The sequence below is a fragment of the Siniperca chuatsi genome, linkage group LG8, assembly GCF_020085105.1.
Source record: "Siniperca chuatsi isolate FFG_IHB_CAS linkage group LG8, ASM2008510v1, whole genome shotgun sequence".
Classification (NCBI taxonomy): domain Eukaryota; kingdom Metazoa; phylum Chordata; class Actinopteri; order Centrarchiformes; family Sinipercidae; genus Siniperca; species Siniperca chuatsi.
In genome coordinates, this window is record NC_058049.1 from 18,182,862 (window position 1) to 18,206,811 (window position 23,950).

At 40.6% G+C, this 23,950-nt stretch overlaps 1 protein-coding gene across 2 annotated transcripts in view; it reads right to left on the reverse strand.

Annotated features, from left to right (window-relative positions):
• Positions 1 to 1,485: 1,485 nt before the first annotated feature.
• The window catches only part of gabrb2a (gamma-aminobutyric acid type A receptor subunit beta2a), a 33,387-nt gene continuing 10,922 nt past the window's right edge, over positions 1,486 to 23,950 (reverse strand). Inside the window, exons 4-10 of one of the 2 annotated variants that reach the window (XM_044204651.1) lie at positions 20,556 to 20,776; positions 11,971 to 12,053; positions 7,735 to 7,872; positions 7,363 to 7,515; positions 5,289 to 5,533; positions 4,685 to 4,825; positions 1,486 to 3,545 (exon numbers count right to left, since the gene is read on the reverse strand). In XM_044204651.1, the coding sequence (XP_044060586.1) occupies positions 3,189 to 3,545; positions 4,685 to 4,825; positions 5,289 to 5,533; positions 7,363 to 7,515; positions 7,735 to 7,872; positions 11,971 to 12,053; positions 20,556 to 20,776 (1,338 nt within the window). In that variant the 3' untranslated portion in view covers positions 1,486 to 3,188. The remainder of the gene's footprint in view (positions 3,546 to 4,684; positions 4,826 to 5,288; positions 5,534 to 7,362; positions 7,516 to 7,734; positions 7,873 to 11,970; positions 12,054 to 20,555; positions 20,777 to 23,950) is intronic. The other variant, XM_044204650.1, reaches the window with a different exon arrangement.

The window sequence follows — 23,950 nt, forward strand, 5'->3', positions numbered from 1 at the left end:
GCCAGACTCACCCTCTCACCTGTCACAGTCAGCTCTGGCTGGGTTTGGCTTGGCTGGCACACCGACTGCACAGTGTCACAGCTGTGAGTCCACACTATGCGCACGCACGCACACACACACACATACACACACACACACAGAAACAAAAATACTCTTGGAAACAAAACACACACACACATGCACACACGATTCCACAGAGCAGAGGTCTATGCATTCCTAATTACTCCAGTGACATGGAAACACTACAAAGTAGAAAGCATCTGCCTTTCCCCCCCTCTCTTACATGTCAACACTAATGCCCTTTTTGAAAAGAGGAAAAAGAGAGCGAGAGGGCCAATTTAGCACAAACCATCTGTCTACTGTAGTGAGATAATACATCTGTTATACTGAGGTGGAACAGTAATGTAGAGCTGATTTTTACCGATGCACGGAGAAACCTGGAACAAGGTTACATGTCGCGTTACATCACTTTTTACACCACTTTGCCTTTTTAGGTAGTTTTGCACTTAGAGTTTGTACTCCCAGAAGCATCAGACACACACTATCACACACACACACACACATACAGGCCATGTGAAGTCCTGTTCAGAGCGGGGTTGGGTCTCTTCTGTTATCTCAACTTCAGCTATAAAATCCTCACACATGAGCAGCCTCGCTCTCTCTGTGTTACATATTAATTTGCCCTTCATTTTCCTGAGCTCAGTGAGAAAAGTCCACTACTGTGTATTTAAGGTTCTCTATGTGTCTCAAGCTGGAGTGAACCATTCAACAAACTCAAAATCCTCATTCCCTGCTTATATCCTTATTTCTAATTCATAATGTTCATCAGATTAAAATGTTCCTCAGTTAAAACATCCTCCATCCGTTAATATCTCATTGTGTTCTTCTGGTTCTCTAAGTTCAAAATCAAACATTAGCTGCACATTAGTCCCTGCTAGAACAAAATCCCTTTTTAAATATTAAATATTCAGTGTTTTACACCATCAAATATTCAATAGCATCCATTTAAGGGCTGTAACAGTGGTCAGGTCAGAAAGAAAGTGCAGTGCAGTGCAGTTGGTTTGCTGAGTGAGGAAAGGATGCAGAGTGAGGTCGAGGCATGGATGGATGGATCGCTCTCTTCCTTGCCCTTTATTTTCTTTCTCTTTTTTTTTGTAACTGGCGCTCTGGCCCCTGCAGCCAGCGGGCCACAGTTGAGTCCACAGAGTGCCTCCATATCTATGGCTCTCTGCGTTAATGTCCCCTGAGGCTGGGGCTGGCACTGGGCCCTGCTCAGACCCCAGCCGAGCCCATCTCAACCCAGACCACCACTGTGGCCTCTCGCTCCGACTCCTCTGCCTCTCCATCCCCAGCTGCAGCCCTCACATCTCTCTGTTAACCCCTACATTTGCTTTTCTCGCTTGCCTACTCGCTGTGTCGGCTTTTGTAAGTAATCACGAACAGCTGCACATTCATGCAGGACACATGAAACAGCCACCCATGTACTCTGTTATTGAAGTGATAGACTGAATTGAGTTTTAATTGAATTTAGATACATCTTCATAATTGCTGACAATCATTACACAAGATATTTACAGTCATTATGAAATATTACAATTGGAATTTACAGAAACTTTGTACAAAATATGCCTGACTTCAATGCCTGGATAGTGGGGTCCTTGTTTAGTCATTTCTGGAGAACAAAACATTGACCCAAAAGTCACTGGTGTCTGGAAGTGCTTTAGTTTCAGCAAGTAGATGCTTTTAGAGTCCATTAAAAAGAAAGAAAAGAGAGAAAAGTCCAAAAATTACAGAGTCAGCAAAGTTGTGAATTATGTTTTTCTTTTTCCTCAGTTAAATTGCTCTTTTTTCTTTTTTTGACTGAATGGAACATTTGATCTGTAATTCAACTGCAAAAACAACAACAGAGACCCATTTAAATAGAATAAATTCATAATATTTACACAATAATGTGAGTATTGATTTATAAAAATGAATCATCTCTTTTTCTTTAAATATGATTTATGTTTATCTACAGTTTTTTCAGAAAACAGAAACCTAATCACAATGAAACGCATCATACTTCTATCATTCAATTCTACTGATAATGATGATTGTGGATTGCCATATTTATGCAGCAACTCTGGTTGCAATGAAACTCAGCTCATCTATCAGCAAAGTTCTTACACCAGCTTAAGTCGTGTTAAAGCCATTCTCCGCCTTTGAAGCTCCTTACACGATGGCAGAAAGTACTTGAGGAGTCAAATGTTCTCTTTAGAAAAATAACACGTGGTGAAATGGACTTGATTCTGTCAGCAAAGCAAAAGCAAAACATAAACTTGGCCAAAGCGTCAGTGTCCAACAGTCCCTCTCTTTCACCGGATAATATGAGACCTTCAACAACTGAAGAAACGTTTTCTGTTCAGCATTGGCACCATTAAAGCCCCACAGCGATGTCCAGAGAAAAGAGCGCCCCCTGCTGTCCATGTGTTGTCATCCAGCGATGCTCAAACCATCCACCCAGGTGGGCCATGCTAAGCCAAAGCTGCAAAATGGTAACTGACAGACTAATCTCAACTAGTAAAACTAAAATGCTTTGCGCTCCATCATCATAGTGACTGAGATGCAAATGAAATCAAACATAAGCATGCTTTTAAAGGATGTTTTTGATATACAGTAATTATAGGAAAATAGACTATCAAGGATGACTCCTTTAAAATCATTTATAAAGCTTTCCTGGATGCAGACAGCTCGGCTACGAAGTAAATAGATACTAAACAAAACAAATCCTTAAAGTATATGCAAACACAAGCATAAATATTTGATCCACAGAGAGTAAGCTACGAATGACAAATATTAGTGATATATTGAAATTCTGGAACAGGCACCATTTCTGTCTTTTTAAAACTCGCTCTTCTTTTTTGAGTGTTTGTCAGTCGTTTTAAGGTGTTACCCAAATCCTAAAAGAGTCACTGCTGACTGAAGTGTTGGGTGCTGCTGCAGTCCATCCAAAAGTCTTTGCATTCTCCTTACTTTTTCTGAAATGAACCAGCTAAAAAAGTTGGTGCACTGTTTATCTCTCATTCTCTCTCTCACACACATCACCTCTCTCTCTCTTTTGATTTCTCTCATCTTCCCTAAATCCCCCCTCTCCCTTCCCCCCCTTCTTTGCATGCCCGCCACAAGCTGGCCACCGGACGCCGCCGGGTTTAATGAACATAGTAGAGCCAGTAGACGACGTTGAAGAAGGAGAAGACTGTAGGGAAGATCATCCTGGACCACTTATCGATAGAGTTCACGTCGGACAGGTCTGGGATGTTCACCTTCAGCTGGGAGGCCCGTCTCCGTAGGCGCGACTTCTTCTGGGCGTGGCGCTCCAAGGCGCTATGGCCATAGTTCTGGCGGGCCATGGCTGCCCTGCGGTACTGCAGTGCTGAGCTATCATAGGCCAACATGGTGTTGCGGGGGTCTCCGGGTGCTCCCAGGCCCCGGGAGAGATCCCCGGCACCACCCATCTCGTTCTTCATCTCCAGGGTGCTGAACAGGATGTTGTCGTCGGGAGTCATCTGTGTGAGGGTGTAAAAACAGGTGGAGGCATGAGAAGTTACTGCCAAAGGGAAATCTAAAAGTGTTTTTAAGTCCAGTAAAATGATTATTCAAAACAAGTACAGCTATAATGATCATTAAGTAATTCACTGTGTAAAAAATACTGATGAGGTGCTAGAATGGGTAATGCAAATGAGTCAAAAATTGTGTTACTTACAGTGAAGAGAAATTCTAAGCACTTTAAAAGGACTAAGTAAATCATCGATCATCTGTCAATCAACATCTGAGTGATAATACAACCACAAGACTATGAGATAACATTCCTGGTAGAGCACAACGCACTCCACAAACTAATTCTCATGGAGAAATCTTCATTGTCATCTCAGAATTTCAACCAGTGTGATTAAAATTCTGTCGATTCACAAGACAAACTGAATAAAAAAAGAGAAAGCAAAAAAATGTGACAGGAGAAGGTTGAGAGAAATAGTAAGGACTTTGCAAAGATGGAGGAGAGGCTAAAAAGGTTCGGGGCAGGTCAGGAAAGACGTTGTGGGAAGACGTTGTGGGAAGTGAATTCAGATCAACATTTCTTCATCCATAGCCTGACTTCTGAGGAAAAACGTCCCTATAATCCAATCCTGTCCTGCTGTAAATGGAGCTTGTTGTATTTTGTTGTTTTTGTGTAACTCACTTTGAAGCGAAGCCACTTAGTTGGCACTATTCATCAAACTGCAAATGATCTCTTTCTCTTATCTGACGATCCATATTTTTTCAATTGCTTCACTTAGTCTTAAGAGAGTTATCAATTGCCTTTGAGATTGTACAGTATTTGTATCTAAATTATATTATCTTAAGAGAAGCTACCGATGTTTTCTTCTCTCTTGCCATATTTGTCATTTCCCATCAATTTAGATGTACAGCCCATGTTAAGGTTAAATTAATGCCTGCACAAATCAAACTGCTAAGCCATGTTTGTCAGGAAAATGCATGAAGAGCAAACCAAGAGAGGGAAAAAACACAATGGTGGGAGTGATGATCAAAGTTGCCTTAAAAACCTATAGAAATCAAAGAAATGCACAAAAACTACAGCATTTTCCTCTGATCTGGATTGATTCAGATTGATGACATTGTTAGTTTTGACTTTCAAAACCTCCAGTACCTTATTTCTTTGCTCGCCTAGTCCTAATGCGGCATCGTCCACAAAGATGGGATCCCACATCGAGTCATATGCGTCAATTTCCCTCTGTTTCATTCTGGCATACAGAGCATCATCTCTCTGAACTACATTTCCCACCAGCCACTGCAAGCATACAAAATCAGCACTGTTACTTAGGGGAAATCGTAGCTTGCCACACTCAGAAGGAAAGGGTGTTTTATTTTTTTATGTTGCTGTTGTTCCTGCTAACTTTAGCAGCTGAATGAAATTTAAAGGGAAGGCTTTGGCACCACAGCCAGCGATTTTTCCAAGGCGCCTTGCCCTTTGAGAGACACAGAAATATGGAGATAAAGTATAAGCCAATCATTGCTTCTGCATTCACTCTTTCAGATCCTAGTCTGAGTAATAAAGTTGATACACAAGGCTAAACCAGTGAAAAACGGAGCGCTAGAGCAGGAGTAAAGAGTGCTGGTAAAGGACATCAAGCATTGATCACAGCATCACATTGACCTTGAGAGGAGAAGGAGTCATTTGCTCCCACAGAAACAAACACACACATTAACCGACAGCACAGATACCTCTAGAGGAAGTTTGCCTTCACATGTACCTTGTTGGGGTCAGGTCTCAGCTTCTCGTTATTGGCCGTGGCTGCTTTCTCAGCCGCCTTCTTCTGCCGCTGGGGGCCCTGGCCGAAGAAGATGTAGTTGACGAAGGCGTACTCCAGCAGGGCCAGGAAGACAAACACAAAGCAGCCCATCAGGTACATGTCAATAGCCTTCACGTAGGGGATCTTTGGGAGCGTCTCTCGCAAATGGGTGTTGATGGTGGTCATGGTCAGCACCGTAGTGATCCCTGGATACCACAGGTCACACGTTTAGAAAGAAAGTGAAGTCTTTAGATGCTGTAAGACATTTTTACCATCATCTGTACAGTAAAAAAAACAAGATTGTCAGTTTGACTAAAGGTTAGATGTTTAGCCATGCTAGCGGCATGGCAGTAATGTGGATCTGTCGGTCCACATTACTGTCCCTAGACTGTCCCCACTTTGGTCCAGGCTGAAATATATAAACAACTATTGGCTGGATTAAAATGCAATGAAAGCAATGTTGTACACACATTCACATTCAAGAGGATGAATCCTACTGACTTTGGACTTTTCCTATAGCGCTTTCAGCAGGTTGACATTTGTAGTTTTGAGTGAAACTCAAACTCAACTGTTGGATGAATTACCATGAAATTTAGTACAAACATTCGCGTTCCCCTCAGAATGAATCATATTAGTTTTGGTGATTAAATAACTTTTTGTCTAGCACCATCGTCAGGCCATGCACTATATAGTGCGCAAAAATGTGTCTCTGTATTTTAAAAATAAGAAAATTAGTTGGACGACTCTACGCGTCAGTGATGACGCAAAATGCCGATGAGTGTAAATGTCTGAAATCTAAATTTATTGCTCTCTATTCAGTACACTATTGAGCATCTATTATAAAGGGAGTAGTGAATGAGTGAACAAGGGTATCTTGCTTCACTGGATTTTGTCCTACTTCAAAATAACTGAGATCAGGTGCTCAGCTTCAAAGGATATGAGTATGTGCTTGTGAACATAAGCATTCATGTTTATCACGTACATTATATAGTATATTTATTTATAGCAAACAGACAGACCTGAAAGAATGTGAACCCATATGGATAAAAAGATCCCTCGAAACCTCCTGAGACTGAAACTGTGCATGTGTGTGAGAAGGGTTTTTATCCAATCATGTATCCAAATAGACATGGAACAAACTGTAGGCTATATAAAAAGCACAGTGTTGCCACTGTAAACATCGGCTATTAGTCACAGCAGGATTCACCTGTTTTTTTGACATACACACATTGTGTTTGATACATTAGTCATCTGCATGCACAATCTGCATTTGGTCAGATTCACACGTATTATAAATAACCCAGCAGCCAGCAGTGTCACTGTAGCAAGGAGCCTAATCTCTCTCATTGGCTGTGCTCGCTCGCTGCACGTTCTCAGGACGCTGGGAGGAGGCAGATCTTTAAATCACGTAACCCTCTAAATGCACCGTCTGGGGCTCCAACCCGTATGTGTCCCACTCCAGAAAACAAATGGTGTGTGACAAGAACGACACACATAGAGCTCAAAGCCATTTCCTCTTCCTCTCATTTCCTTCCTGTCATACCCAAGTTTAACACTAAAGGGAGATTTCACTTTAGTATCAGTGGCAGTTTGACATTGGCGTATAAACATTAACTCTAATGCGTAAGGTGCATTTAAGCAAATGTTGGCACCTTTCGTTTGGCTGCAATTTAGCCGTGATCTGGCTCTGATAAGCTGGGATATCTGACCAATGAGAGGATCTGATAGACAGACAGGCAGAGAGAGAGACAGCACGCTTCAAGGTCGAGCTGCAGCGCTTCTCGCTCTGCATGAGTCATGCATATAGTCATCTCTGAACAACAGACATTTAGCCAGGCAGCCACACACTGCTATCACTCACATGCTTAGAGCTAATGAGAAAAAAACAACAACACAGAGATCATGACAGACACAATGATGTATAGAGCTAAAGCAAGTCTCAATGTATGTTTTATGGCTCTATTTATGGTCTGTTATCTTTTAGGTTTGGGTCATTTCCCAGGGTCACTGTTCAGCGGTGGCGAGGCGATCCTACCCAGGGCCACTCTGGCAGCCGAGGCATCGTAGTTGATCCAGAAGGAGACCCAGGAGAGGATGGTAATCAGGATGGAAGGCATGTATGTCTGCAGGATGAAGTAACCAATGTTCCTCTTCAGTTTGAAGCTGAGGGACAGGCGGGGGTAGGAACCTGAAGAAGGCACAGGGAGAGAGGAAGTGGGATAGAAATAGATATTCCTCAATGACGCTCACTAAAAGCTATATTTTCCTTGACACTAGGGAGCCTGCCATGTGTGTGTGTGGATTTTAACTTCTATGGAATGTTTTTCATTTACAGTAAATGTCCCTTTTCCTAATAACCTGTTTTCAGCTCAATGTAGTATTCAAAGTTGACTGCTGTGTTGTGTACCTGTAGAGAAGACCACGTTCTTGGAGATGAGTTTATAGTCGACAATAGAGAACTGTGGTAGCTCTATTCTGTCGACCCCGGACACTGCGCCATCTCCACCTCGCCAGTAAAACTCAATATCATCTGTGGTGTAACCATCTGCAGAGGAGAAACCAAAGCCCGGACACTATGAGACACATTATCATTGTCTATTAATGGTCTATAATACATCATAGTGTAGTGCAGTAATGTTAAATGTCAATGTCAGTGGTTTTGTGTGTTTTCAGCTCATTCACTACAAATACTGCTCAACATTTTCTAGAACAGTAGTTCCCAACATGGGGATCACAAAGTACATCTGAGGGGTAGCTATTTTATGTAAAAAAGGGTTGTTTTAGTATTTGAGGCATCTAAAATTTATTCAAATTAAACAATCTGAGAAGAATCTCAAATTTTGCTTGAAATAAAGAAGAAATATTCAAACTTTAAAGAGTGTTGTGAGCTGACTTTGCTTTGTTTTAAAGTGCTACAAGCCAAAGAGGTTGGGGATCACTGTTCTAAAGCATACACACACTTTAAGATTGATTTCCCATCTTCCAGATAGCCATTGGTTTACATTTATTTCATTACACTATGAAAATCCACTTACAGCAACTTGAAGCCTGCTTCAGATTTGTAATCCATCACAGTAAACATTTAGCTAACTTTATTTTCCATCAGAGATCAGTTATAAATGCATGATAACACAGTAGCAAGCAGGTCATTTTTAAAATGTATTGGTGGTGTGTTCAAGTGCTTCCTGGAAGCTCCGGAAACATCACTTGCTGCACCAAACAGCAATCTTATAATGCAAAATAATACTTTTTCAACAATCATGTCAGCTTATTGTGTGTTTTCTATCTTTGATTTTCCAACAACATAGCTCATGAATACAACGTTGTTCAACAAACTCTCAAATCTTGCATGTTGGAGCTTCCTTAAACACACGAGAAAGAGTTTTCAGAAAGGTCTCTGTTCTCCTCAACCTCATCACCAATACAAACAAGTAATGTTCATAAAATATTTTTGCTACGTGTTCACTGTAATGGATTACCGGTTTGTTTTCATAACCTACTTACAGCAACTTGAAACAATAGCTGTAACTGCGGGTAGAAGATTTATTTAAAATATTTTTGTATGCTTTGGAGAATGGCTGGCAGCAATGTGAAGTATGATCCTTATAAACAACATTACAATTTGAAAAGTGATGTATGGAGAGTCACTTAAAAGTAAAAAAGCTTTGAAACTTCCCTGAAGCTTTTCAGTGTAAAGCAGTTACAATTTCTACATACCTGCACCTATATGAGGATATACTATGGGTCTTTATAGTAGACAAAAAAGAAACAACTCTAATACATATAAAAGAGTAAAGACTAATGTTAGGAGCAAAACATTCTGCAGTTGCAACTCTCCATTTTGAAGCATGGTCATATTGGGTCAAACACGTGCTATTTTAAAGCTACATAACACTGTGAGCAGCAGAGGAGCTTGATGTGTTTGTTGCACATGGATGGAAACTGTTGCAGTTTGCAGCCAGTGTTGCATACTGTCTCTGACCTGAACAGCGTTGCAGGCAAACACAGAGCAGCCATCTCCCTGCTCTGAGTTCTACTTTGTCTGCCTTGCACTCAAAATAGAGGCAGTGACCTATTCAAATGTGATGAATAATTAAACTCCAAGGCTTTGATTTTTAAAAATTAACACATATTTCTTTGTTGCTGTGACATTCAAGGTGAAGTTAGTCATGGTGCTCATGTTAGGTTGTTATTGGGTGGACAGGCAGCTAACTTCTTCTGCATAAACCTGCATGCACAATACCAGGACGCTGAAAGTGAAGACTGAACAACCATCGTTCATTTTACTATTTACATCTGTGTTTTTCCTGCTGTGACATGGCAAAATGTCTGCTGTGAAAAAAGCTGTCAGGTCTCTGATGTTGGTCTGGGAATGTATATCTTGCATCAGTTAAGCTTGTTATGCTGTATTTCCAACAAATCCCACAAAACCAACGATGTGTTATTCTGTCTCTCAATACTTTCTAACCCATCCTGTCTGTGGCTGTCAGCTCTGAGTCCATTTGTTCTTACTGAAGATATAAATCTTTAACAACGGGTCACAAATATATAGTTCTCATTTTTAAAAAGGCTAAATAATTTCCTAAAACAGCTGGGCACTGTAGCTTTTAGCAAACATTACTCAAACAGGAGTAAATTGTGTATTTGTTGGGAACTATTTTCAGCTGCGTAGTTATACACATTTGGTGCTCTAGTGAGTATTTACAGCAGCAGGACAGTGTATGTGGGATTGATTCAAAATAAACTACAGTGGCCATGTTTATCGTAATAAAGGAACGTGTCACACAGTGCACTGGTGTGGCTCATTGTGTTTTTAATGGAGGTTTAATGGAGCACTATGGCACAGAGGAATAAGATGATACTGATCACACAGGTGATACTTGTAAGTAGAATCAATTTATTGTTGATTTTGGTCTTTTCACAGGATTTGTTGAAAATAAGAAAAGTATATATTATCACCAGCCTGATCCTTTAATTGTTCAATTTCTTGCCCGGGTGAAATAAAACACAGAAATTGAACACATCACACCCCTGGTGCAACTGTGGAGCATAATGTGGTTGATGCTGAAATTGTACACCAGCAGATACAGTAAGCTCTTCCTCCACGTCTGCATTATCATCATCCCAGCCTTGTACAACCCCGCATCACCCCAATTAGGGCCGAGTCGACCATGCTGCTGTATTGATGTGCAGCTCAGTTCGGTTCTGATCAGCCATGACGGGCAGGGATCAGGAGGGTGTTGACAAGTTTGGGAGAGGGAGGGTTTGGCATGAAGAGCATCGTAAAGGAGTATGTCAAGGCCTGTGTATAACTGGTCAGTCAGTTTAAAGCTCCATTAGTTCTGGACCGTTGTCTCTGTACGTTTTCGGAAAGATGTCAACGTGTTACATCATTGTACTCATCCTGATCTGTCCTGTGAGTCCCACAAGGATGACGTGACGAGAGAGACAATGCAGTATGAGCTCTAAGATATGCACACATACATATGTGGGTGTGTATTTGCATGTTTATGTATGCAATACAATAAATCTTTAGTGTTGGAGGGGTAGAAATCAATTATTGCTCAGTGGAGCCCAGCATGTGAGACCAGTGGCCTGAGCTGCAGTAGTGAGCTGCTGATGTATCAGGGGATCTGGGGTTTTAAGACTTGTGTCTGTTAAAAATGCATCAAGTTTATCAAGGGAAGTGAGAGTTCTCTGGGCTCATTAGTCTGAATAAAATAGCATGCTCTGGCATGAAGCGATTCCAACGTTAAAACCATTGCCAGTTAATCCATATGAGAGCAGATACTGCCTGGTGATCAAAACTGGAGATGTGTGTGTGTGCATTTTGTGTTGGGCTGCCTGAGAGAGGAGGAGGAGGAGAAAAAAGAGAGTATGAGTGATGGAGAGAGAGATAAAAAGGCTGGTAGAGAAAAAAGGAAGAGGATGAGACTGTGCAAAGAAAGCAGATGAGAAACGGAAAGAGAGAGTGATAAGGAGAGAGATGGCGAGCATAATGGGAGAGGAGCAGCAAGAGGCGGTTCTGACCCGCACTGTTTTTGTGCTGCTTAACGCTGCTGGCAATAGTGTGATCAAACCCGGAAAGACTGAGCCCTACACCACATCCCAGCCCCATAATCCTTTTCTCTGGGGACCCAGATAAAACACGCAGAGGACCTCATCTTTCCCTCTCATGTTCCTCTACGCTCCCTCCCTCCCTCGACTCGAGAACGCTGGATCACATACAATTATAAACTCCATGTGAAATGAGCTCTTTGTACTGTACAAACATGGAGGCAGTTTTCAGGAGGAAGCTGCACATAACATCCACTATCAGCACATCCCTGAAACACTGGACCTAATCAAACTCCTTCACGCCTTGGGAAGCCACTGCAGTTGCAGTTGAATTAATTAGGCTGGATGTTATCAGTCAGTGAGCCATTAGTGATGTTCCTCTTCTTGATGCATATCTCTTGATATCTCATCAGCCTTTCTCAGCATTTTACATGCAGTCTTATCAACCTTCCTTCTACCTTGCCGCCACTGGGCCGGCAGACTGTTTTCAAACAAGATTTCAGAGCTGCATGTGTACGTGGGATCTGTTTAATTCTACGTCTACGTGTGGGCGTGAGAGCTGGTTGTCAGGGACGACAGTACTTACAGCTTTCAATCTCCAGGGTGCAGTTTTGCTCATCTAGAGGGTAGCGACGCAGGTCCATCATGCAGGCTGCAGTTGTGGTGATCCTACACACAGAGTGGGATGGAAATTACAAGATTCATCAAAGAGCCACGAGCAGCCCTGCTCATTTCATTTGACCTTCACTACAGAGTACGACATGCACATCAAAGCAGGATGATGACTAAGAACTAAGGAGCACCTGATATGGAACCACTCGTCCGAAAACAACAGGTTCAAATGTAAAATGTCATCAAGGTGAATCAATATGAACTCAAACTCAATCTAAAGTTATCCTAGTAGAAGAAGACAGAGTTGAAAAAATATATACAATTTAATAAATGATCAGCTTTGCTCTGTCTGCCCTTTTTATGTGTATTTCCTGTTTTGAGGGTCTCAAAAGAAACCTCCTGCTGATCCCTGGAACTAACTCACAATGCTTTTCTTCAACATTTCCACCATCATACTGCACGTTATAACCCCTCTCTTCTGTGCTCTCCACTGGGTCCCAGCTCCTGCTGCTGGCCTACAAAGCTACAAAAAATCTTTCCTCTTCTATTTATTGCTGCTTTGATGCATTTTTGTAACCATTTCACCATTTTATCATCATCTTTTATTTGCAGTTTTGTAAGTTTTAATGTTTGTCTAAGTGTTGGATTTTTTCTTTTGCTTTAATTGTCCTGTGTACACAGGTACAGTAAAAAAAAGAGAGTATAAACTGCCCTCATTGAACGTCCTGTATAAATAAAGGTTCAGTGAATGAATTAATTAATTTTTGTAGCGATTGATTTACCAAGTGAATTTTATTTTTTCGCCATCAGATGTCCACAGGTATCCAGGGATCCTCTAAGACATGAACTGTGACATGACGGTTTGCAATAGCTTTGCAGCATTTTATAGCTCTTTAACACTTAACAGCAATGTTCCAGGTCCATACTACAAAGTAATTATAAGCAGGTTTTGTATGCAATGCATTCACACAGGAAAAGTGACAAAATTAATTATACAAAAAAGCATTCATACAAAAAAATACTTGTTTTTTTTAGTATGCTAAACAGAGCTGCAATTTTTTTTAAATAAATACATTTTGTCATTGTGAAATATTATTGTCGTCCATCAGTGCACGTATTTCATCATTTCCTGTTAGTACAAAATGCAAAGTATATTTATTTCTTGTGTACGAACAGTAAACAATTCAAATAAGTACATACTGTATACAGTTAGTAATGTACTGTATGTAGTATGGAATTGGAATACAGCACTGGTTTAATTTTTGTCCCATAAGTAGATAAAACCAGAACAGGGTTCAATCACTGGTCACACAATCCTGTAATAAAGAGCCGCCGAGTGTGAGCCAGCCGCATCCCACAGGTTCACGCAGAGCGACGTACTTCCTGTTGCACACGACAAGTTGGCCCAAGCTAAGACAGGTTGGCACGAGGCCGTGCAAAACCACCGAGGCTGTCTGAGAGAGAATGGACACACAATTTTAACTACAGGAACTAAATCTAGCATCCTAGACTTGTCAGACAAACCGACACTAACACACACACACACACACACACACACACACACACACACACACACACACACACACACATTGATTGATATAAAACATGATAGCATCATGCAACCATTAATAATAATAGCAGCCTGTGGGAGAATTTTCCAGTAGTATTTGAGCCCTTGGGTTTCCCTTGCCATAGCTGGTTATCAATTAATCAATTTATTGCTTTAGTGGTCCCTTCATTCATAGTTGACAAAAGAAATTGTCTGAGAGCAAAATAATCTGATTTTACTGGGTAATTTCTGTCTATTTTTTTAATCCTAAAAGTTTAATTTTCCTAATTCAAGTGAAAGAAATCTGCCAGTTTTATTAGATCATTTTAACACGTTTCTAATACAAATAAACTTTGTTTTTTTATTATAGTAATCTGTCTTTTTCTGTTTTGTATGAAGATACTGACACTCAATTTAGAAAATTCTTGAAACAAGTTTTTATGCAAATTTTTTTTTCACTAGTTTTAAGAAAATAGGAATATTGGTACTAGAATGAATAGACAAAAGTTACTATGTCATTTTATAATGCAATAATATATATATATCATTATATAGTCGATTTTCTAGAAAATCAATTGAGAACCTTTTTATCGATAAAACAGGTGTGTCGGTTTTTGCTTAAAGGTGGGATATGCAGTTCTGGAAAAATCTAATACCATAACAAATACCATGATATAGAGCGAACAACGACACAGCAAGAAACTTAACTAATATTAGCTAGGTGGTGGCTTAGCAAACTGTCCCTACAGTTGCTGCTGCGAAGCTAACAGCCAGAGAGGACGAGATGTATCCCAGAGCCAGCACAGCAGCTCCAGACAGCGATACTCACAACTCTTCTGCTACTATAGCAAACATCACAACAACAGCATATCTTGGAAAACTAGAAAGTAAGCTGAATGTCTGTGGGCAAAGTCATTTTACGTTACCTGAATTACAAATCATAGTTGGAACAGTGTTGTGTGGCTCGGTCCGAGCCACTTTGTTTATTTCCCATTTACAGAGCTAGGGCTGTGTACAAACACTGGAGTTTTTTTCAGCACACACTGAACGGACAGCTAGCGGACCGTGAGTTATTCGCTCAATTTAACAAAAAGATGTGCATTGGATCAGAAACGCATACCCCACCTTTATTCCAGCAAATTAAATTAATCAAATTGTTGCAAAAAATCATATATAATATCCAATATTGTCATAAATCAGTCCTGTTAATTTTCAACATGGCACGCAATGGCCTAATACACCCAGAGTTATTAAAGGGAAAGCTGCCATGATATAAAAAGTATGACAAATTTATATTGTCTGATAGTATATCATTATATCCTCCAACACTACTTGGTGATATGTGGATTTTTTGCAAAGCATACAAAACAGCAAAAAAAAATTTAAATATGGGAAGTGTTGTTCGTGCTATACACATTTTAGAAATGTTTCAAAACTCTTCCCCGCTTAGCAAATATGAATACACTAACTGTAGCAGTAAAAACACAATATCTTTCCTCTCTTAACTTCATCATAACTACAAACTTATCTTGAAGAGTGCTTTGTCTTTAATAATTAAGAGCCAAAGTTTATTTGAAATCCTTCTACATAAGACTTGCAGCTCCCCTGGGCCCAGCCTGGCAAGTTTAGGATTTCATTTTTTGTAGAGACACAGTGATGTAGAGACACAGTCTTTCTCTCTCACACACTCAGGCTCTCTCTCTCTCTGCCTCCTTTTTCTTGCTCTCTGGGCTCTTATATAAGAGCCAGTTAGCAGGGCCATGGTGCACTGGGGGATTAACACAGGAGTCTTATTTCTGTCCTAGTTTACCCCTTTTATGGGCACAACTTACTGGGATGTTGTGCTCACCAGCCAGTCACTCATCACTCACCATCACCACCATTAAATCATCATGGTGGTGGAGGAAGCACAGGGGAAAAGTATTAATGAGGCCAAAATGGCAGGGGTAAAAATAACAGCCTATTTATAGCCCACCTACATCATCAGCAGAAGTCTTGAAGCTTTTTTGTTTGAGACTCCGCATCACTGATCAAGAGCTGCTTCTACATCCCCTGGCTTAGCTAGCATGTCCAATACCCAAGCTAACAATTAATAAACAGCTAATAACGAGGGAGGAGGAGAGACGGATGAGGATTTCTCTGCAGGATTCCCTCCCCGTCTTTGCCTCTCCTCCTCCCCCTCCTCCTCCTCCTCCTCGTCATCTCCGCTGCAGCGAGAGTCTGCCGTGGACCTCTGCAGCAGCGGCAGCAGCAGCAGCAGTGATCATGAAGCACAGGCTTGTTTGCTCTTCATCAATATCAGGGCCGGTCCTCTCTCTCTCTCACCCCAACCTGCTGGAGGAGAGGCCACGCTCTAACAGATCACGCAGATTCAAACACGCTACATTTGCTCTGCGTCGGAGCTAATAGGACATGGAGCTCTAAAAAAAGGCTGTTGTGTTTTTTTCTCCTGTGCATGTTCCCTCACAGTTCAGCCTGGGCTCTGTGTTTGTGTGTGTGTGTGTGTGTTTGTTTGGACCCCCCCTAAGGCAGCCTGTGCACCTTTATTCCAAATGACCTTGTTTACGGACATAACACAACCACCACGAATTCCCAGACAGAATCTCATTTCGAGGGAGCGTCACAGCAGAGACTGAATGCAGAGAAAGATTTTTGCAAGCAGGTTACAAACCTCTGCATCCTTTAATTAAACTGACGTATTATCACATGGACACTGTAATGGAGTTTGAAGTTAAATTAAGATGGAGAAGCTTCCTCCATTTTGGATAGAGAGCCTGTGTTGAGCTGAGGAAACATGGCATGCAGGATTGTCTCTCCCTGCTCAGGCACTGTTGCCAAATTTGAAAATAAAATGTCTGCAGTAGCAACAAAAAGAGTCCAGCGTGTGCCAAGGCGTGCCAAATCAAAGGAGAGGTTTCTTAATTTCAAAGTAGAGGCACATCTGAACACGTACAACATACAAACCACCCTGCCTGATCAGTAGTTTGAGAGAGAGATGGATAACTTTGAAGGCGATGCTAAGCCCATATTGATCGTATTGACAGAAAAAAAGGCTTATTTAAATCCCTCTCTTCCACCACTCAGCAGCTTTCTCCTCCTGGCCATGCGATGTCATCTACTGAGCTGCAGAGTGGAACACTCCTCGCCCTGACAAAAGAGGACGTCAGCTTCCATAGCACAAGGATATGTCCTCTCACAAAAGGAGTTACAATATTAACAGAGAGAGCAAGAGAGAGAGAGAGTGAAGGGAGGGAGGAGGGAGAATCCTAACAATTTCTCCATTTTGAATGAAGTCTGACCTTCATGTCTCTTTCTTTCTCTCTGGCTCTCCATCTTCAATCCCTCTCTGTGAATTTTGAGCGACATGCATCAGGAGTCGTGCACTGAATGTCTTTGGCCTTTTCCTTCTTTCCTGCATAAAATGAAAGACTAAGTCAAGTTTGTGTTTCCTGTTGTATGTGTGTCTTTTTCTCGCAGTCCTGGGCGGCATCTGTGTTATTGGCTGAGCCTTTTCAGGGTCTGGGTAATTAGATGAGACTGCCTCTCCCCGAGAGTCAAACCGAGCTCTAAAGTGACAGTTGGGAGCACTGTTGCAATTTTCTGCTCCTCCTGGTAATTGAAGAGCAGGATTTGGCAGGATTGGGATGCACTATATATCCAGGGAATGAGGAGTAAACAACACAACCCTTCCTCCTCCATGTGCGCCCCAAAAATAACGCTCGCCCACTTGCACACACCCACCCATAGACACAGACTCTACTCACACACACACACACACACACACACACACACACACACACACACACACACAAACATCTAATGCCTCCTGCAAACTAAACAACACTCTAATCTATTGGTGTTCCCCAGGTACGGTGTTAGCTAATTTCAGTTAGTTCAGCACAAATCCACGTTCACCTTTGAGGCCAATAATATGTTTACTTTTACCGCTTATTATGTAAGGATTTAGTGAGACAACATCATATCTTATAGCGTGACATATTTACTAGTGTTTGAGGTTTAAAAGAAGGCAAACAAGCAATGAAATTGATTTTAAATGTGTGTTATTGTGTAATTTCAAAAATATAAAACCAATTGTTTGTATGTTGTTAATAGACCGTTTGTTTTTGGTTTTGGGGTGCACAGTGTGTTTATATTGTGTAGAGTTGGAACAGGAATATAGGAGACATTGTAAGCTGCATTCAATTGAATCTAATCTAATCTAATTTATTGTATTTTTTAGTGTGTATGAAATTCAGCTAAATATGCCACAAAGCATCTCTACTCATTGTTTGAGATTAAAGCTGTACTCCTGTGATTTAATATTGCACTTCCATAAAGATTATAGACACATTTTAAAAAAGCAGTGGAAGTCGATATGGCCTGACTTTTTGTCTCTAGAATGGGTCAAGCTCCAAAAACACTGGCTCCTACGTTTCCCATGATGCAACTGGGTAGTCTTTTCATTAGACCCTCCCCGCTGGATAAAAACTCATGTTTACAAACTCCATGTCCCAAGTTTGTAACGCAGGCTTTCTGTTATACATTGCTAGTCTCCAAGCCCTGATGAAATCACTATGATATCATCAAGGTTATTTTATTATTCTGTTTTGTTTATTTATTTTATTTTCTCAGACTTGCTCCTCCATTACACATTTTCGTAGATACAATGCATAAAGTAGATGACTTTAGCACCACATTGATCAAATACACCAATAAAAGGCTGCTTACATATAATAAATTATATAATATATAATAATGTAACTCTCACAGAGGTCATTCTGCAGCATACTTGGTACTTATTGGGAACATTTTACTGATAATGTAGAGTATTTCTACATTGTGGTATTGCTACTTTTACTTAACTAAAGGATCTAAATACTTCTTCCACCACTGCTGACCTTTACACTGATGATAATGAGTAAAACGGATTCATAGCCAAACAGATAATGACACAGTCCTGCACTCACGTACAACCTGTTTTCCCGTTGAGGACTCGGAGTCTCCTCTCAGTTAGCCATCTCCTCCACATCCACTAAAGCCCTGCTGTTGCAACCAGCCGGCCCGTCTCTACAGGTATGTGTCATTGTGCTCAGAGCACACAGGCATCTGGCCGGGCTGACTCTGACAGAAGCTTGTGTCTGGACTTGCTAGCATCAAATAAAACCTGGACCAAACCCCACGAACCAAATAATGGAGGAGCCGGGAGGCACCAGCACTGACAAGGACAACGTATCCGAGGTAACAACCACATCTCTCTGCTGCACGCACACCCTCAACATTTACAACAACCCTCTCCAAGCCTCCATTGCTTTGTGGCTGTTATGCAAAAATATATGTTAGGTTTATATAATTGAGTCAGAGCGCCATAAATTACATTTCTCGATTGTTGAAACAAAATGTAGAGATGAATAATCTGGTGCAGTGCAGATACTTAAATTTTTTAAGTGGTCTTTGCGCAAGAAGGGCATCTCAGTTTATAGAGAGAGAATGACTGAATGCTGCAACATCTTGAATTAGTAACAATGATCTCATTTTTTAAACGCGGACACTAATCTGAGATCATTTGCACAAGCGACACACACACACGCACACACACACACACGAAGAGCAGTTGACAGATCAGAGGAGGCAGCAGCACAGTGATGGACGGGCTGTGCTAGCCTGTGAAGTCAAATACGCAGCATCAGTACAAATACAGATTCAGTGTTTGTATTGAACTGCTACATTATTGATTATGAGTTATGAATTATGAATGACAGTCTCCTCAGAGGCATCACAGTCCAACACCACAAAGAGATGTCTTGTAGAAGGGTTGAACCATCCTGCACAATCAGACTCAGTTCGGCTGTTTGCACCACCCTGCTTTATTATTGATCACAACAAATCAATTATTAATATTGATGATCATCAGGGGATGTGAAAGGATTAAACATGAAGGCATATACCTCCTTCGATACACAGCTGTTAAAGAATAATTCAGTTTTATTACTACCATAAGTTCTATAGATATGGATATAGTTATGTTAACATTGTATTCACCAAAGTAAGTGCTGAGATCTGACAGTTTGTAAACAAGCCAACAGTTTAACCACATTATCTAAACCACTGGTTCTGGCTTGTGATGGTCTCTTCACAGATTATTTCATTTCAATAGTTTGAATTATGTTAGAAGTCCCAAAGAGGTCAAATTCTCCAGCATTTCCGAAGAAAACAGCCACAATTTGAGAAAACATTTACATAGTTTGTTTGTCTAACCTCTTATTGTTCTTTTAAATAGATGTTTCAAACTTTTCTGTTCGCCTTTTATTAAGTTAAACTATTCATTCACTGCACTGTAATTTTATTCTCCTGTTTAATCTCTGTTATTACATTTTTCAAACTCTTTTTAAATCCTGTTTATATATGTCTTTTTATATTGCTGTGTGTTTCTTTCTCTCTTTCCAATCTTGTTAATCATCTCAGAATGACCTTGTAACCCATTGGGCGGTCCCAACCCCCAGGTTGCAAACCCCAGACAGTTGTTTTTACAGTTGAACACAAAATGTCTATATTTGTCCCTCATTGCTCGGGAAAACTGTGTGTCCACACAACTATTGTAAATATTTTAAGTACAGTTGGTCAAACTTGAATTCATAATCATTTTGCATTTTCCCATTTTATTTTCTCTTCCAAATAACTTTAGCTAACCTGGGGATTTGACTGCTCGCACTTCTGGATTATTTTTAGCAATGTTGCTGCGTTCCAAGATCTCAGCTAGATATGAATGATGGAAAACTACGAAACGAAGACCCAAGTTATAAAACAAAAACCCAAATTATCCTTGAACTGTATGTTGTGTCATGCTGAGCAGGAAATTGAAGAGCCACAATAGTTTAAATTCAAAATTAGAGTTCATTAAAAAGGCTTAATCAGACACAATGCATCTGATACAATCATATTACTTCATTATGCATCGTGATCAATCCACTAATAGCCATGACACGATAGGAAGGCAGTTGTAAAAGGCTTACCTGAGTCCATAAAGCACCGTGCCGTCAGGGTGGAGACGGATCATCCTGTTCTTGACAGTAACACCATGAACGAAGGACTTCTTGTCATTGAGGAAGTAGGTGTCGGGGACCCACAGCTGATCCGCCACTCGGTTATCCAGAGTCAGGTTGTAGGCGATTTCAGAGTAGGACAGACGCTTGTCCCGCCATGCTTGCTGGAAGTACATTGTCAAGGTGTAGTCCTGGAGGACAGAGGGGGGGGGCATTTAGTGAAGCTGGTGCAAGATTTCAAAGACAAACCCATAGTGAGAATCTGTAATGCTGATGTTAAAAGCCAAAAAAACAAACACTTTCTAACAAGTCTTTCAGGTGGTACCCATAGGAATATGTTTTATTTCAACTAAGAAACACGTCAAGCTCACGCTAACATCTGAACATGTCTCCATAGATGTGTCACAGCTCGTTGTATAGACTCTGCAGAGTGAGAAGTTCAACCAAAAGGTCGTTGGTGGTCTGAAAGGCCACAGCCTATACTAGGGGCTGTGGTGGCCGGGGGTTGGGGGGTTAATATTCAACTATCCTCACTTAATTTTTAGACGCTAACCAGAGGGGAACTTTCTCAGCTGGCTGACTAGATTTTCTCACGCTAAAAATATCTGCTTCCACTCAAACGAATGAAGCCACTTTCTGCTTTATGGAGACAATACTCTCTCTAATGCAAATGGCCAGTAGAAGTCTGCAGCTGCTCATCCTCAGCTGTCTCTTTTTTTGCTTCTAATTCTGCGTAATAAACAACCAAACTAATGAGATTTAGGAGACAGTTTTCCAGATTTTACGTCAGTGAGAAAACTGCATCTATACTGTACAGTTTGTTTTTACACATGCTCAGAGATGTAGCAGTAAACTGTATCTCCTCCTCGCTCTCTCTCTCTTTTCTCTGCTTCTCACTCTTAAAAAAAGACTTACACCCACACAGCCACAGTAAAACACAGCACTGCAGTTGGATCTGCTCTGTTGCAGTGTATTGCAGTGCAATCGATGAGTAGGAAAACAAATTAAAAAACACGGCCGTGAAACTAGGCCCTTGAGCTTTTACTCTGAGCGCCCATCAGCGTTACTTATCACAGTGTTTCTGTGTTTCCAAGCCTTTTTTTTATTTTGTCTATCATCACACATTGGCGTGACACTGCAAAAGCAATTGCCACTTTCACTCTTAAACTCTTATCATTCATTGCATGCAGTGCGCGTGACCAAAGCACTGCATAAAAAGGGCATCTAAAAATACATGAGCTGCTGCCATGTTGATTTTTTCAGGAGTGAAAAGTCAAGCGAGGACGGCCGCATCCTTATCCTGTTTTACAAGAGTTCCCACTGAACCTTCCTCTCACACTCACTCCCTCTCTGTCTCATTATCAGCCTGTCGATCGGATGTCTCTATCACTTTTGGGATCGTTAGTTGCTGCCTGCAGACTCGGTGTACTTCACCCACTAAGGCAGCATCTCCTGCAATACGTCACTTGTCTTTACCACCATGAGGAAGAAGGAACACAGAAACACAAGGAGCTAGCATCGTCTGAGGGGAAGATACTGTAACCCTACCTCTGACTAAATTTGAAAACTGAAGGAAACAATATTAACTAGAGCCCTGTGGTAACAATCTGAGCAGCGTTATTGTTTTTAAGCAGAAATGATGTATCAATATGGTGTCACGGACTTTCAGCACCAGTCTCTGTATTTTTCTTTTTGCTTCACACAGTTTTTTTGATTTAACTGCAGTGAAACATCCTTTGACATTTTGGTGGAAACGGTAACAAGGGAGCTTGATGGTGTGTCACACACACATTTTGGATTTTTGACAGTCACAGCTCTTATTTTATTCTATTTGTATACTACATTAACAGGGTAGAATTTAGAGCTGCAACTAAAGATTATTTATCATTATCAAATATGTTAATTTCTTTAAATTGACAAATCTTTTAGTCTTTGAGATCCCAGAAAACTGGAAAATGCCAATCACAATTACCCAGAGTCCAAGGTTTGTCAAAATTGCAAATAGAAATTAAAATTGAAAACCAAACGATATTCCATTTACAAAAATATAAAACAGAGAAAAGAAGCAAATCCTCACATTTGAGAAGCTGAACCAGAAAATGTTCCTGCTTGATAAATGACTTGCACGAATGATTAAAGGGACAGTTTTGGTGTGAGTTGAATATAATGGAACTACATGGCACTCGGCTTGTGGTGCTCAAAGCGCCGAAAAAATAAAAACATGTTGGAAAAACTCAACAGTTTCATGTAAGAACTATCAGAAAGACAATAGTTCCTACATAAAACTGCCCACAACAAATCTGTGGATCATCTTGAGTAACCGGGTCATGATTTCTGGAAAGAGACATTGCTGTTGAGTTTTTCAAATGTATTTTTTTTTTGGCGCTTTGAGCACCACAAGCCGAGTGCTATATTGTTCCATTATATTCAAAACGGCAGACATTGCTATGGCCGATTTTGGGGTGAACTGTCCCTTTAATTATCAAAATAGCGTGGTGGTTAATTATCTTTCGATCGACAAATTGATAATTTACTGATGATTTAAGCACAAGATTTTTAGTTATAGGCTGTTTCCGAACTCATTTCCTCGTTCACTCAGTCAAGTCAGTTCAATAGTCAAGTACATTTTATTTATGTAGCCCAATATCACAAATCACAAATTTGCCTCAAGGGGCTTTACAATCTGTACAGCATACACCACCCTCTAAACTTAGACCCTCGATCTGGAAAAGGAAAAACTTCCCAAAAAAAAAACTTTAACAGGGAAAAAATGGAAGAGCAACAGAGGAGAGACCTGTCTCCCAGGACGGTCAGACATGTAATAGATGTCTTGTGTGCTAAATAGACCAAAATAGCAAAATGACAGTATGGACAATCACATACTCCCTATATAATAAACACTCAATCGTTTACATTATACTGGGCAGTAAAATGAGATTTTGGACTCTTATGAATCATTGTTGTTTGTCTGGTGTCACCCAACTGTAATGTTTGCATCTATAATATGTGGAGCATTATGTGGGATTATTAGCAGAAACTTGGAAACTATTTTTTCCCCTCCATTGTGGGACTGTTTGGTGGCACTACATAGTGAATAAACTTCACACTCAGAATTCAGACACTCAGATAAAATGGTGGAGAGTAAATATAGTGACTATATAGTAAATATGGAGTGATTTTCAACACAGCAACAGGCCTTTTTCACAGCAGACATTTTGACTAGGAAAAGCACAGGTGTTACTAATAACATCAACGATGGCTCTGTTCTGTTCAAGTGTCCCTCTGTTCAAGCCATGACAGTGTGACAGTGAGCCAGCATGCACAATTACCAGGACCCTGAAATTGAACCAGCTAAATGGAATTCA